At 30.3% G+C, this 17305-nt stretch overlaps 1 protein-coding gene across 3 annotated transcripts in view; it reads left to right on the top strand.

Annotated features, from left to right (window-relative positions):
- LOC118205185 (uncharacterized) overlaps window positions 1-17305 on the top strand; it is a 35799-nt gene that overhangs the window by 17422 nt on the left and 1072 nt on the right. For 2 of the 3 annotated variants that reach the window (XM_085823695.1, XM_085823703.1), the window contains exon 5: window positions 10782-14846. In XM_085823695.1, coding sequence (XP_085679821.1) covers window positions 10782-10972 — 191 coding nt within the window. In that variant the 3' untranslated portion in view covers window positions 10973-14846. Of the gene's footprint in view, window positions 1-10781; window positions 14847-17305 lie in introns of those variants that run through there. The other variant, XM_085823698.1, reaches the window with a different exon arrangement.

The raw sequence follows: 17305 nt of genomic DNA on the forward strand, positions 1-17305 counted from the left end.
TTGATTTGAATTGACAAGATTCAGTATTTGTATTATTAACAGAATACAAAAAGCCAGGTGTGTGTAACTAAAAGGAACATTTCTTAATATAATCAGTTTTTTTAAAAAAGAAGTAGTATAGTACACTCTTTTGAGTAATAAAAAATTTATTGTTTTCCAATGATTTAATCAAAATGATCCTTGCCATTCTGAAGTGCCGAAGTACTTTTGCTAAACTATGTGAGGAAATCTGAAACTGCATAAAGTATTGCAATAATGTTTTTAAAATTCATCAAGCAACAAATTTTAACAGCTAACACATACAGGATTATGCATTTTGTATTTTTCCTACAGGCAGTGGCAGATTAGCCAAAGAAATTGGCCTACAGGAAAAAATATGTCAGCCCTAAGGTTCCATATGGAATGTAATACATATAGTTAAAAGTGAGGAGGGATATTTTACTGACATTTATATTTTTCTGTTATTAAATTCAGTGGAATAGAATATTTTGTTATCAAAATATTTATTCTAAACACTCAAATGATTACCTGGCAAAATAATCTCCATCTAGTTCAGTACACTTACAATAGTGCTTGACAAGCCATAGATACTACAGAAAATAATTAACATGTTTAAATAACATGTTATTTCATGCACCACGAACCATACTTTATTTTTATTCTTAAACTTCATTCTACCCAGCTGTCATCTGGAATGATGATATGCTACAAAAATACTTTGAATATGTATAGACACATTTTTTTTTTATTTTGGGTGTCAGACAATTGTGCATCGATCTTGCAGACATTTTATGGAACTTCAGCTCGTGATGATCCAATTTTGATGTCCGATAGCGATGCCAGCTTCTTAATTATGATCTGCAGGTTTTTCTGTACTATGTTTTCTACAACTTCAGTGTTGTCTTCCATGATTCCTAGACCCTTGTGAGGAGAAACTTTTATGCTAGTAATGCCATTTTTTATCTATTCATATGCTTATTTATGATACATACACAGAATTATAAATAAACATAGACTTGATCGAGATACATTGCATATAAGTGTCATAAATAAGTACGCATTGGCTGAGAATTGGGTACTGTCTTTTTTAAATGAATATAATTTAAAAAAAGGTTTTTTTTCTGAACAAAAATTTCACACTTCAGTGTTCTTGCTTTATTATTGCACATCTTGTAATTATCTCTATATTGCTATGCATGCCGACACCATCTATTAGTAGCTAAGATTCATTGTCTTGTATATCTGACAGCAATTGTACACATGAATTCGTAATGCAGTTTTTGTAGCTTTTGAATAGAAAGCAAATCATGCTGAGTAAACATTAAGAAACTCTGGGATAAATAAAAGTGGAACTTTTTAAACTTCTATTTGAGCTATATTAAAATACCATTGATAGGATAAAATGTAACACACAGAACACAAAAATACAACTAGTGGTAAAAATTTAGAATGCACTCCACTGAGCAGATTTTGGGATCCCACAGTTAATTATGCTGCAAATTAAGAATGAAGTTTCACTGTATGCAAATTTCTACTTTTTTCATCATATTTTAGAATGATATATTTGTGATAATTATTACGTTTTTGCACCTTTCGTGCTTATTCTCAAAAAATAAATTTCAAAATACTTTCTTAACTTGCATAAACCAATTAAAGTCATGAATGATATCAAAGTGGTAAAAAAGAATTAATTAAAGATTGTAATAGAACATTCCATTGATATAATATTTTTACATTTTAAGATGAATCTGTGTCATAGTTCTGTTGTTTTTAATATATAATTTATGTGTTTTGTAGAGTTCCTCATTTGTTGGTTTGCTATGGTTGTACAAAATATATACTTATTTTTATATATATCATGCAGTTTAGTGATGTTTCAAAAACCAGTGATAAATATGAATGTATAAGTTTGTGAAATTTCTTTATCAAATATATATGTATATAAAATAATCTTTTGTGTGTTTCAAATTTATGTTTATTGCTGTATATTCATATACACAATTGATTCTCTGATGTGAATTTGCATGTATATGTATGGCTAATTAAAGCCAATTAAAGAATATTATCAAACAGCTATAAAAGGATTATAAATTCCAGAGATATTCCATGCATAAGTAATCGCATAACATATTTAAGGCAACAATTTAAGTAATTAGTATAAAGTAATGCTTTGCAAATGTTTTAGCATCGCAGCATAATTAGATAAAATATGCTACTCTTTTAACATAAAAGTTTAAAAAAAAAAATTAAAATAAAAAACTTTTCCTTTTTTTTTAAGCATGTTTATTTATAATCATTTCTTTATCTGCATAACTGAGAGAATTCTACTACTGCTTTTGTGATAACTATAATAACAGCTACTTAAAATTAGTGAAAAAACAACCTTAGATTGACATAGTTTTAAACATATATGGCGATTCTCCTTTTCCTGCTGATTAAGAACTTGTGTTTGATTGCCCTTGAAACTGATAGCTTTATTCAAAATTTCTGCTAATCTGAGGTTGATTTTTTTCCAGATTGCAAATTTTACATTGGCATATTTCTTTTCTGATTCAATACAATAACATATATTTTAAATAATTTTCTAACTTATACTTACATTTAAATAAATATATGTAAGACTGTTATCTTAGTTTTGAATAAGGAATAACATTAACAAGTGCTTAACAGAATTACAAAATTAATTCATATTTGAAAAATGCTTTATGCTATTAACTTCTAAAATGTCATCCAGAAAGATTTCAAATCAAAACATGTTATATTTAAATACAATTAATATAAATATGTACTTGCACAGCTGTTCAAATATTATTTATTGAATACCATATTCAAAGCTTTTTTTTTAGTTGATTTCCTTTTGGGGAAAAACATACACATTTATAATTTAGAAACATATCCTAATAATAGTTCATGAATAAACGAATTGCATCTGTATTAACTTCAAAATAATGTTTCTCCAGTTTAGTAATTAAAGAGTCAATTACATTCTTTTCTTTATGGTAAGTTGTACCATGAACTGCACAAAATATTTTTTCTACTTGTAAACTGTACTCATCCATGAATGGGAAGTTGCAGTCAAGCCTCCTAAGGATAATAATGTAATCCATTCTGAATGAAATATTGTTTCATCAACACTGTTTTTAGATATTTTCCAAATGATGAGTCTTTGTCATGCATTTTATTTTCTTTCTAGATGTTATCCACCTTCTTTGTGGCTGAGCAAACATTCTAATTTTTTTCCTCTTATTTTTCAATATTTTAATATAATTTTCTAAAGGTATTATTTTGTTCTTCAAATTATCAATGCATTCTTTTTTATCTTTACTCTTCAGACTTTCAGGGATATTTACATTGTCATTTGTGAGTTTTACTTTAAAATAATTCACATTTGATTTATTATGCTCATCATCAGTTTTGTTTTCAGTCTCAAAATGAATTTTCTGTGGACTTAATTTGTATAGTCTTTCAAAAGCACTCTGCATTAGTTTTCTTTTTGCTTGTCTCGACTTCTTGGTGGTATTTCTTTTATTGCACGTGGTAAATTTACTTTCGGCATAAGCATTGCATTTCAACAGTTTCTTTTGCGGCAATCCAAGCGAGCGATTTTTCAAGTCATCTTCATAATCACTGCATATGCAAATTCTTGCACTCTTCACAGTAATAGAATCCTGTCTTCAACATTTATGTATCCATTCTTTCATCAAAAGCAAATTGTCCTTTGGGAAAGCATGAAATACAGTATCTCTTCCTTTCATATTTCTATAAATGTTGCAGCACATTGCTACAATGCAAGAAGCCATATTGCGTAAATGACACTTTACAATGTAGAATTTAAAAGGAAAATTGACTTAAGCTACATATATGTATACAAATTATTTTAAATATATATTAGAAAATGAATATACATAATTAAAATTAATTGGGATATGCAACCTCCAGAAAATCGCCTTGCAGCTGATCCTTTATATTTAACCCTGATTTAAATCTATGTGGAGCTCATTCTGGTATGCCTATTTTATTGAAACTGGGTATATATTATATAGACCATGGAGAAAAGAAAACTGTGATAAAAAGTAATACTTCAAATTTTGATCACCAAGTGAGAAGGGAGAAGATGAAGAACAAAAAACACATTTAGAAACACAAAATTTTATTTAATTTCAACATTTGTTCAATGTGCATTCAGTTTACATCAATCATACATTCAGAGCATGGTCAACAGTAGTGCAAAGGTTTCTCAATCAATTGCAGCAACATAATGTGTTATGTTTGCTTTCAATTCAGGCACAGTCTGTGTACTTCATCCATAAATGCGATTTTCAGAAATCTCCACAGCCAGAAGTCACAAGGATTAAAGTCCAGGGAATGAGGAAGCCAAACAGTTGGAAAACTCAAAATTACCTGATCATCTCCCAAAGTGGGCAAGAAACAGTGCTTCACTGGCCCAAGTGAGCACTAGTGGGGAGATCATACACCATCTTACATGAAAGACAGCAGCCTCTCGTTCTTGTGAGGAAGGAATGATTTGCTGCTGAAGAAGTATGCAGTAATGGGCAACTGCAATAAAACACCTTTGGGGACCTTTAGGAATGTTCTCTTCAAAGAAACAGGTACTAAGAATGAAATCCACGGTAAAACCACGCCATGGAGTAATCTAATTATGACTGTTCATGTAAAACATTGGGACTTGCAATACCCCATATATAACTGTTTTGAGTATTAACTGCTCCATCTATGGTAAAATGTGACTCATCTGACCATAAAATGTTCCAAGGCCAGGCACTATTAACTGCTATTCTGGCCAAAAAAATGCTAGCAAAATCAGTACATATGTCCAGGTCTACAAGTTGAAGCTCTTGATGAATTTGGATCTCATATAGATATCACTTTCCAAAGGATTGCAAGACCTCTCGTACTGTTGACCAAGGGAAAGAAAAATTATGTGATACCACTAAAGCACTTGTCGAAGAATAGACGTGTCAAGAGCAAGTTTCTTCCAAAGTTTCATGTGAAATCTGTTTCTGTTCTCTTCCTCATAGGACATACAACTTCCAAGTATCCTCAGATTTAATATTAAAAAACCCTGTCTTGATGTAGACTTTTTTTGTAAGCCTCTCAAGCATTGATATTCCTGCAGTGTGGCTGGAAAATTACTGCCGTTCTGATAAAACAACTTGATCTTCTCTAAAGGCATTATGAAGAAGGATTTTACAATATTGACTACTGGCTTTTTAAAATGCTCCAGATTTGCATAATGCCCTATCTTTATTGCACAAAAAGAACCATCTGCCAGTTGAAATTTGAATTATTAATATTTATGACAGATTTCTTTTTCCCATGTTCCATATAATGTACTATATACCTAGTTTCGATGAAAGTTTCAAGAATGGACTTTGCATAAATCTAAATAGGATAACTTTAATTATAACTTCCGGTGAATTTCATAAACTAGCACATTTTCTATCCTTTTCTCATCTTATAATAAAATGTTATGTTTTTTTGCGAATTTTTTGCCATAGTGTGTCCTTTTTTCTTTTCCCCATGTTCCATATAATGTTTGTCCCGTGCAGATTTCTTTTTTCCATGCTCCATATAATTTATCTCCTAGTTTCAATGAAATAGATATACAAGAACAGGCTCTGCATAGGTCTAAACAGGGCTGTGGAGTCGGTAGGGAAAATGACCGACTCCTTCATATATTCTTTTAACTTCTCAGGATAGATATATATGCAAAGATACACACATAGGTTACAGCTTATTTTTTTAATATAAAAGAAGTAATAGATGCTACAGAAAAAATTGAGCAAATTATGTATATTAATTAGCATTTCATATGAAATGGAGGAACTGCCATTAGTTATTTCTAAGAAACAGTATTAGCTTCCGCAAGATCTTCTTTGTTGGCAGGGCATAGATCCGATTTGATAAACTTCAGAGCTGAGAAGAGTCTTTCCACACTAAATTGAGTACGAGAAAGAGCTGTTACTGTTAGGGTTACTTCTTTTAACTTTTCAGGATAGATTTTTATAAGTTCCAAAAGAGGTGTCTTGCAAGCGCAATAATATTTCTCTATTTCTTCAAAGGCCATTTAATATTTCTCCATTTCTTCAAAGTCTTGTTTGTATTTTTTTATTTTTATATCGAGAGGCTCTTGTTTCTTTATTTTCATTCGCTTTGTCTTAGCCTTTGCAATATTATCCAAAAATATTTCTCAAAATCTAATTCATCATGGAAGAGGATGATAGAGACTCAATTGTAATGTCTGCAGTTTGACTGTCCTGATTCGAATTCTCCACTTGTTCTGAGAATAATTTCATTTTTAATGAAAGTTCATAGATGGCTTTCTTTGCCTTTTTAATTTGTTCGTCATCCAAGAAAATTTGGTGTTTCGGATCTACATATATTGAACCCAGCAAAGATCTCATTGTCTAGAAAACTAGTTTCTCTTTTCTTCATTGAAGGAGTAATTCCTTCTGCAATAAACAATCCATTTCAGAAAGAACAAACATCCCATTCTTCAATTCTTCAGATTGCAGCTTTTTTGTGGCTATATACGGTGTAGAAAAAAGAGTTTCCAATTCCATAAGATCATTTCAGTCTTTCTGTTAGTGAAACATTAGTATCTATTACATCTTCTAAAAAAGTTCTTAATTCTAAAAACCTCTTTATCATCAAATATGTGCTTCCTTATCGTATTGTTTGATCAATAATTGCTCCTTTTCCTGCTTGCTTCCTAAGAATGGCATATTTTAGGAGTTCTTGCTGATATTGCTGCTTATCTAAATTTACAAGTGAGATTTGTAACTAAATGAATCAGTTTAATCACTAATGGCAAATATCACATCCATCCTCCTTCCTTATATTTATTTATTAATATGTCAATAAAATAGAAAATAACTATTTATTAATGTATATAGTTTATAAATAAAAATAATAACTCAGCTTGTCATTAATTTTTTGCAATACATTTTAATTTCATTTCGGAGTCGACCTGTTTTTAGGGACTCCAGCTCCGACTCCTTTTATTCCAAAATTTGTCTGACCCCACAGCCCTGGGTCTAAATAGGATAACTTTAATTATAACCTCCTGTGAATCTGATAAACTAGTTCTATCCTGTTTTCATCTTATAATAAAATTTTATGTTGCATTGCAAAAATTTTTAGTAGTAATGTCTGCAGTAGTCATGTAGTCTTTTTTGTACAACAAAAAATTAAGGCTACAATTTTCATATGTTGTAAGAATATTGTTGGGGTTTGAAAGTTATATATTTTATATAGAAGCTGTAAAGAGTTATATATATATATAAACATACTTTGCAAGCTTTTACTCTGAGGATGTATTTTAATCTTTTAGTGTTTGTCTTGTATATCAAATGCTGTTTAAAACAATGTTAATATGGGGTGTTCTAAAAATTGTACAGGTTTTAAAAATGCAATAAATCAAAGCAGTATAAAAATTAAACATTTTATTTCCTTCTGTATGTAGTCTGGTTTAAAAGTAGAAAATAACATCTGACATATGTCAATTCGCATTTTATCTACAGGCAGTTATTCAGTGGGTAAATGTTCAAATGATCCTTTCACAGACGTTTCTGTTAATGTTGTGAGTGTCACATTGAATTTCTCTTTTTAGTTTGAGAACTGTTTGTGATTTGTTCATATAACCTTTGAACTGATATAATCCCATTAAAATGAAGTCACAAGATCTCCGATACGAAGTGAGGTCATGCATACAGAAAATTTTTCATGAAGCAAAGTTAGGTCTCATGGGATGTGTGGCAGATAGCCCCATCCTGCTGAAACCACATAATTATGATATTTGTTTTATCTAAAAGCTGGTCATTTTATGCATTTATGGCAAAAGTAACTTGTTTTAAGACCTTTGCTATAACTGTATTTCTGATAACATCTTAAAAAGAAGAGGCAGATCACGTCTGCTATAAAATCATCCCAAACAGTAGTTTGGATAGAGATGTATTTGTGCTGTTGGATCACCTTAGCACTAAATGTGGGGATTTTGCTTATTGACAAACACAAACATGAAAATTTGGCCTTATCATTGAAGATTATTCTTTTTGAAAAATTATCTTTTTCTCATTTTTTTTGAAAAATTATCTTTTTCTCATTTTGTTAAAATCCACTTTGAGAATACTTTTTTTTTTTTTTTTTTTTTTAGCATCTGCTGCTTTTTTAAATTGTTGCATCAATCAAATATTGTATGGGTATGAATGGCTTTTGTCAGCGATTCTTGCAAGCAGGGCTGTAATTGACATTCCGACTGTTGTAAATTATAGCGAAGCAACATCTTGGGTCTCACATTGTACCATTGCTATGTTTTGTTCCATTTTATCGTTGCAACTGACTCATTCCTTGAATTTCTATATTAACCATATAACTGTCATTTCAGTGGAGATGTTGTTACATCTAAAGACTTGCAAAATTTACTAATAATCTTTGCATAGTGTTCCCCTTTTTTATGAGTACGTTTGCTCCTTAGTAAACTGCTCCATTACATTTAACAATTTGCTTAATTAACTAAATGGTGGTAGAAAATAAAGCTGGTAAGAACAGTCCTAACAATCCCCCCCTCCCAAAAAAAAGAAATACTATGCAGTTCAAAACTGCACACTTTAAGAGACATCCTGTATATAAAAAATTGTTTAGTAAAGTCACGGAATAATTTCTGTTAATAGATTCTTCTAGGTATTTAAAATAATAATAGGAATTGGTTATTTTACTTGAATAATTTTAATGGTATGTGAAAATAAAACATTTTATGTAAATTATACTTCTCACATTCTGTATTATGTACACATATGTGTGTGTATACATAAACATGTACTTTTTTTTACTATGTCTCAAGCATTAAGTGGCTGTTTTTATTTTGTTAATTTTTGTGTATATATATTGATACTCACACATACTGTATAAAATTATATTTGTTCCTCGTGTTCAAGTTTAAGAAGTTTATCATTTATCTATTATTAATCATGAAGTTAAAATGGAGAAAATTAGTATACATTAGAGAAAAGGATGAAACATTATAGTCAGCACAGAAACTTCAAACAAATGAAGTTTAAAGGCTGTACTACAAATTTCATATTATATTCACTAATATAGGTCAGAGGTGCACCAGCAAAATTTAACACACGAGGCAAATCATAAAATCACACTTCTTAAATACATTTTTAATTAACTTCACATTAATATTTAATTTTCTGCCATCTCTCATTTTGTCACTTGCCCCACCTTTAGAATTTATTTTTATTGTTTGGGAATCTTCCTTAATTAGACAGTTGATAACCATATTTTTTGGAAATTGAGTCTATTGCTTGCCTGTAAGATGTACTAAGATTTTAACTTATTATAAAAATGTTTTCATACTTTTGCTTGCCAGATTAATACATAGCAGCTTGTTTTGCATTTGATCCCAAGGTAAAAACGTTAATTTAAAAAAAAAATTCTCTTTTCTCTCTCTGTTTAATATAAATCCAAATAACAGGTAGATATTAGTAAAAATGGATTTTCCCCATCAATCTAAGTTTGAAGTTATAGCAATTCTATTAACATATGGCATGTGTATAAATAAAAAATACAGTCAAAAGTCTTTAATCCGGACATCCATAATCTGGAATGATCTATAATCCGGACCTCAAAGCTACAAACTTTCTGCACATGCGTAAACACATAATGCATTTACGTATGCGTGTTTAATGTATAACGGACGGTATAATCTAAGCTAAAATTATCTAATTACCTATTTCATGTAATGTTGCAGATTGTGTTGTTCTTTAATCTTCTAATTGGATCCAGCTTATTATTTTTTGCAGACTGATAGAGCAATTTTATAAAAGTAAGCTTGAACTTTCGATTATGTCAAAAAGAATTTCCAACTCTGGAGCTTCTACAAAGCGAAAGCATGTTTCGATGTCCATCAAACAAAAAAAGGAATTGCTGCAAAAAATGGATAAAGGCATATCCTTTGTTTCTTTAACCATTCCGAAATCCGTTTATCAATTTCACGCTGCTCTTCAAGGAGGGGGGGGGGTAAATGTCGCTGTGCACAGTGAACTGGAAGTTGATATCTGTCAGCACTATCCTTATCTTTAGGGCAGATGTTCTTATTTTATTCAGCTTATAATTCCTTACCAAATGTAGTATTTCATCTCGATGTACTCTGTCTTTGATATGATTTAAATCAAATTCCTCGTCATTATAAATATCACAAATAAACATCAAATAGTTTTCTGGTTGCAATTTTCTATTTTTGTCTATGCGTAATGTATGCTTTACACATACGCGCATTGAAAGAAATGTTTAATAAAATAAACAAATAACTATTAAGGTTTTTTTTTTTTTAATTTTGATACCCTTTAGATCATAATTGCTCTTTATTTCATAAATTACAGTTTCATATTTTTAATTTTATAATTTCTGCATGCCATCCTACCAGATTTAAACTGATGATCTATAATCCGAAAAAATAGATAATCCGGAATCGACGAAGTCCCGACGAGTCCGGATTAAAGACTTTTGACTGTAAATAAATTATAAGTATTAAATATATGAATAAATTATATTTTGCAATATCTAAAAGAGTGAATCAGAAATATGGTTCGCATTTGATTGCATCATGTAATGGCTAGGAGAAGTAAGATTGCACCAATAGTAGTCATTTTCAGACGAAAAAATAAAGCGAACTAAATTGATTTTTATTATCTCGGACTGCTTGCAGTTTTGAGTGCTTCCACGATTCTTTCAAGAGATTTTTTTTTCCTTAGGTTTGTCAGCTATAAGCATTCATTTTCTCTGCTTTTCCGTATTCAACAACGAGAGTCTTGCTGCATTAAGATTATATCTCTTCCATCTTATGATAATTCTAGTGTGCCATCAGCCATGCTGCAACTACAGTAAAAGATCAACTATCTGGAAAGTTCAGAATATGCCAAATTTAAGGTACGAGAAAATTTGAGATTATTGATTATATAAAATATAGAATTCACATTATAAAAGCAATCATTTTATTTGTTATCAATTAAATATTAAAAGGCGTACATTTGAAATTTATAAAATTTTGGAAAAATGCATTTCAGACATAAAAGTTGATGAATGTATTTCATAAGCCTTAAACATGAAAGTAAAACATGATCCAATTATGAAATCCCACCTAATGTGAAAGTTGGCACAGATGTTGCCAATCATTCCAGCAAAAGTTTAAAATAAACAGATCATTCTTTATTTAGCTAGATAATAAAGAGATATAAACTACAGACATAGCATATAAAAAACTTAAATCACTTATCATAATTCATGTTATATCACCATTGCTTATACATTTTTAGTTGCATAGTGTGGATCATGTTGACGCAAGGATCCTGTAACTTTGAGAATATTCCACTTCATGCAGCCCAAAATAGTTGATTGTAATGAAAGTTTTCCACCAAAAAATACTCTTAATAGAGTTAGGGGGAAGAAAACATGAAAGCAGTACCTTAAGTGTACGTAGGAAAATCGCCAACCAAATCTATGATTTTCTGTCAACGTTTTGTAGTTTTTCAAAGCCTTCAACCCAGAAACTTGGTGGGCACAAGTCATCCAAAGACAGATCAACCTCATTTTGACATTCTGTGCAGAATGGAAGATATATAGTACCAGCAAGTTGCATACTGTAGAACAGCAGGTGTGAAAAAAAGTAGAAGTCCGAAGGAGCTACATCGGGGCTATATGGTGGGTGTGGCGAAAGATCCCATTCAAATCCAGAGTGCAGATGATAAATGCAAACACATGTGGTCTTGCATTATCTTGATAAAACATTAACTTCTTGCACCAGAACACAGTTGAATGTTTTTCCTTGGTAGCAGTGTCAACACGGACTAGTATCTCGCTGCACACCTTACTGTCGAGGGTCTTACATTTTTCCAGATACTCTTTGTGAATAATGCCATAGCAATCTCACCAGATACAAAGCATGATCATTTTGTTAGTCAAAGTGTGCTTTGCGATGCTGCCAATGGGTTAAGACCAACCCTCTTTCCAGCCTGTGTTGTTGAAGTAAATTCACTTTTCATCACAAGTGATGATCCAGTCCAGAATTTTGTCCTCACATAGATATTCGAGCTGATTAGTGCAGGCCCGAATACATCCTTATCTGATTGAGTCAGCTCATGCAGTACACAGCGATTGAACTTTTACATTAAGTTTATGCGATGTATAATGTGACTAATGCACATGGCACTAATGTCTAACTCCTTATCAAAGTCTCGAGTGGTTGCATATAATTGTCCACTAGTTATTGCAGGCAGGCCTCATCAACAACATAGGCCGGCCAGAGTGCTCTGCTTCTTGAATGTCATAGTCCTTGTTTTGAAATGATACCATACCTTCACGATGCCATACGATACAACATTAGTACTTAAAGGCTTACACATGATTTGGTGACATTCTGTAGCTGACATTTTGCAACAGAACTGGAAGTAAATGGTGGTAGCATGTCCATTTCAGACATCTTAATGATAATGATATTTTGTACAGATTTCACAACACAGTGTTCTAAAGCAAGTTTCTTTCTTTCAAATGCCAAAAAATTATTTGATAAAATATGATTAAACATGCCAATTTTTTGTGCAGACGATATTTGTGGTGGTGAGAAACCTTCGTTAAAACCTGATATTTATTATTTTTTTCGAAATGCAATGAAAAGTAGAACTTATATCCTTCTTTACAAAAATTAAAGTGGCTAATCAAAAATTAATTGAATTAACATTAAACCAAAGCGATCTTATGATTGTATCATGCTTATCCATTATTGGTGCTAAATTACACTGTTTGGCATATATGTGTTAATAATATTACAAGATCTATAGTGGAATTACAGATCCCTCATTTATTAAATTTTTCAGGCTTAAAAAATTTCTAAAGTTCTAAAATATTTTGGTTAGTTGAATGCTGGATAGTCTGGCTTTTACTCTATTACTAACTATTCTATGTTGAGGGATATCATGGCTAATAATATAAGCTAAGGCATGTGTCTTATTTAAAATGAAATTTCAAGTTTAATATGCTGCTCACTTTTCTTTCTAATATATACTAATGCATTTCTTTCTAATATATACTAATACATTTCTTTCAAATACATTGCCATATTTCTGACTTGCCCTGTAGCTTTTCAATTTTGGCCACGATATGCAATTCATTGCATTGTAGTGTAATATATTTTTGATTATTACAGTAAGTATAAAATGCAGATTTAAAAACTGCTTAGTTTAAAACATGACAGCTAACTAAAAATAGTGCATTAAATAGTTGTTTTCAACTAATAAAAGATTTATTTTTAAATAATACAGTAAAATTTCTCAGAGGTAATATGCGATGGGACAAGTGACTTGAGTTATTGAGAGAGAGATAATTTTTTAATAATTTAAATTTCTAAGAAATAAAAATACAATTTTGTATATCAGTTCTTTCTTTTAATGCAAGTTTTGTTTAGATTTTTTAAATATGCTAATCAAGTTCTTACTGCAATATATAAACTTGTTTACAATAAAGCATATTTTCAAAATTTAAAAACTCCTCTTCAGTCTTTTATTAATTTTTTAAAAAACTAATCAGTGTTAGTGATGATTAGTTGTCGTCAGCACTATATAAGTGTTTTTATGTTACTTCTGTACTAACTTGAACTCTGAGAAATCAAGAATTGTATCTGCAGTTAGTAAAGTTTCTTTGTGAACCAGTAAAATTCATCTTCTGTGGTTTTCTTCTTAATCAGGATGATGTGCACTCTCAAGAGGCTGTACTATACTTCAAATTCCTTTCATGAGGAAAAGCATTATAAAATGTCAGATAGTGTTTAAACCCTAAAGCTTCCTTTTCTAAGTTAATATCAGCTATTTTGTCCTCTTAGAAAATGCAAGATAAAGAAAATATTGTTAAGAAAGAGATGAATTTGTGTTGATTTAAGCAACTATTTGTTTTGGGATGTCAAGTTAAATTGGTTTCTCTCCATACCAAAAGATATTAAACAAACATATTCTTAAAAATTGATTTGACCAGAATGTTGATATAATGAGATTTCATTGTATTAATCTTTAACAGTTTTTTTTTTTTTTTTTTTAAATTTTTTTTAAAGGCTAAGTGAATGTGGCATATGTTGTTCTTTTGTCTTTGTCATTTAAAATAAATATTTTTATTAATATGTATTTCTTAACATAGTTAAAGTTGATATTTTTGCACATGTATGCATAATAGGTTTTTTCCCCCATTCATCTCTTTTTATTATTATTATTATTTATATACCAAAAGCTAATCTCAGATTGCACTATTTTTAAAAACTGATTCATAAGAAAAGTATCTTAAACTATGTTAAGAAATATTAATAATAAATAATGTAAATAATAGTGTTTTGAATATTATACTTTATGAACTTGGTAACTAGTATTAATTAGGTAATAGGACTGATGTTACTACTATATTCTAAAATTCTAGGTCCTCATATTAACAACTGCTTTATATGATTTGCTTATAGCTCTTTATATAAGTTTCTGAAATGGGCTGAAAATACAATCAAATTTTTATATGTTTGTGTCTTCCTATGTGTATAATATGCATTAATACATATTGTGCATAAATATTGCTCAGGCACAGGAAAACTGCAGAAGAATCTCTGTTTTGATAGTACAAGTTTATATTTTATATGTATAATACTGTTTTAGTGTGCCACATAGACACTAACGTGAATTTATTAGTTGTAGATGGCAGAACGTTGACTGTACATTGTTGAAATTGTGTTTATTTATGTAGGAAGTTGCTATTATACATAGTTACACCACAATAAAGTTATTAAAAATTTATATTCAAATGTGTATTTTTATTATTGTGAATAAACACTTATTTGTCAGATTATGTGAATTGGAAAACTAGGCCTTTTTTAATAATATGAATTCAGTTGACAGAATTACATTACATTAGTATCCAGTTTAGAAGAGAAACACACCTGTGTAAAAACTGAAAATTACGCAAAACGGCAACCTTATTTTAAACAAAACATTATTGATTTCATGGGCAATCAGACATAGTAGATCCTTCAGTTTTCAGGAGCAAACATAATTCAATATATATGTTATCAAATTCACTGTATATAATTCCTATTCTAATTATCTACAATGAACTTGATTTTCAGCACCACTGTTTACCATAACTCTTTTATTGTTTGTTTACTTCCCGTACTGAATATTAATATTTTAATGACTTATCAGCTGTCAGTATTATGCTTGAAAGGAATAACAGCATATTATTTAACACAAATAGTATATATACAAGTACAAAATCTCACACGTAGTGGAACGTGAATTAAATATTTGAAAACTAAATTATAATGAGAACTGAGAAATGTAATCTATTTCACTAAAGCATTTCATTTAATGTAAAGAAAATATTAGATATCTGAATGCTTGAGACATCGAAAGGAGCAAAAAACTCATCACGTCATGTTAAATACATAGGTGTAATATTATCTCAAATACAGTATAGTACAGAATGTAGTTGAATAATTAAAATATAAAAAAGAACTCTCAGAAAAAAGATAGTTATTATAGTGCTTTAATTATATACTAGCTTGTAAAATCAAGGAAATAACTATGAAAAGATGCTTTTATGTTCAGTGAAAGATAGTGGGTTGGTACAATGTCAAAATTAGCATGTAGTCGTGTGGGACACAGACAATTTGCTACACAGAAATATGCAAATTTTTGCCCCATTCTTTCAGCACATGTGAAAAAGGGTGCAAGTGGATACATCCAAGTTCTAATTTTAAGGATTGTATGAGTAGCTAGATAAACTTTTCACATGTGGGAGATAAACATGTCACTGAGAGCATTTGAAGGATTATGAGATGTTAGCAGGACAGACACTTACCTAAGTAGCCAAAAGCATCATGCCACATTGTTAATGCAGAAACTCCTGAAGCAGCATAGAAAATTGTAAAGCTTGCATTTCGGTTACAGGTGACCACACACCTTTGAAATGTTTTCTGCATATCTCTAAAAATTTGCAATACCAACATTTCTCTATGTAATTATATTTTATTTTTTGCAGAGATACATAATGCTGCATTTTGAAGATATGTTAAGCATAACAAATTAAAAGATCCTCTGCAGGTGCCACATTTTTAGCTTCCAAATCATTCAAGTTACATTATTTTTTATATTTACTCCTTTAATTATTTCCACCAGTCTATTAATAAAATACAAAATATTTTTTACATTCATTCTCAGTTAGTAAATAACATAGTTTATAGTACAGCTTATCTTTTGAATTTTTTATGCAAGCTTTCAATTAATTTTACTGATGGAAACTGTCTTTTCCTACAGTATGACATTTTAGCATAGAAAAACATATTGTTGCAAAATGCCCAGCTGCCGTAAGATAAGCAGGGTTAAAGTTGCCAGAAAGTGGCAGGGAAGGGCGGGTTTGGCACAAAATCTCTTATTTGGCAATATAGAATGCATTCTTAGCAGTTTACCTCAGAAATATTCTCAAAGGTATGTTAGAGCTATATATACTCTGTCTGTACTTCGAGAAAGGAATATCTTGAGTTCAGTAGCAGAGTTCAGACATTAGCTTAAAAGCGATCAACCAGGTCGGAAGCTGTATTTTAGTTCTTTGCCACGAAGCTGTCGTTACCGTTGTAACCTGAAGGCTGTGTTGCTGATTGTTTCAGTGTGTTTATCATAGTTTTTCGATGACTGTAAATGTGTCTGAAACTCTCCTATACTGATGAATAAATTGTGTTTTGATTCTTCATTTAAATGTTATCATCAATTACTCCAAATCCAGAATCAAAACAATATATATATGTGTGTGTGTATTACTTTTAAAAGATTTGCATAGTGAAAGATGTAATTGAAATACATCCTTCATTTAATGGCACTAAGTTGATGATTTTATTTTAAAAAGTTTAATAGTAACCCTTAGGTCCTAAGCACTGTATCTATATGAATGTCAGATATATTCACTTATTTACATCTGATAATGTGTTTCTCAGTGTCATTTCAAGGGATAAAAGAATTAAAACATTAATGATAAAAAAAAGGATGATGCATTGGATTAGCCCTAAATTTATTTAGTTTTTTGAAAAATAGTTGTGTGACTATACGGTTAAATGCAAATCACCATTTTAAATACATTCAGCTACAAGAATTTTTAGGAACAAATGTCAAGGGGAAAAAATTTTAAATAACAGGTTTAGTACTACCTGCTGAATAACCAATGATTTATTTACCTAATTAACTGAATATGTACATTTTGTATT

The sequence above is a fragment of the Stegodyphus dumicola genome, chromosome 1 (genome assembly GCF_044657685.1).
Source record: "Stegodyphus dumicola isolate Sdum_Otavi_A_Nest chromosome 1, ASM4465768v1".
Lineage (NCBI taxonomy): Eukaryota > Metazoa > Arthropoda > Arachnida > Araneae > Eresidae > Stegodyphus > Stegodyphus dumicola.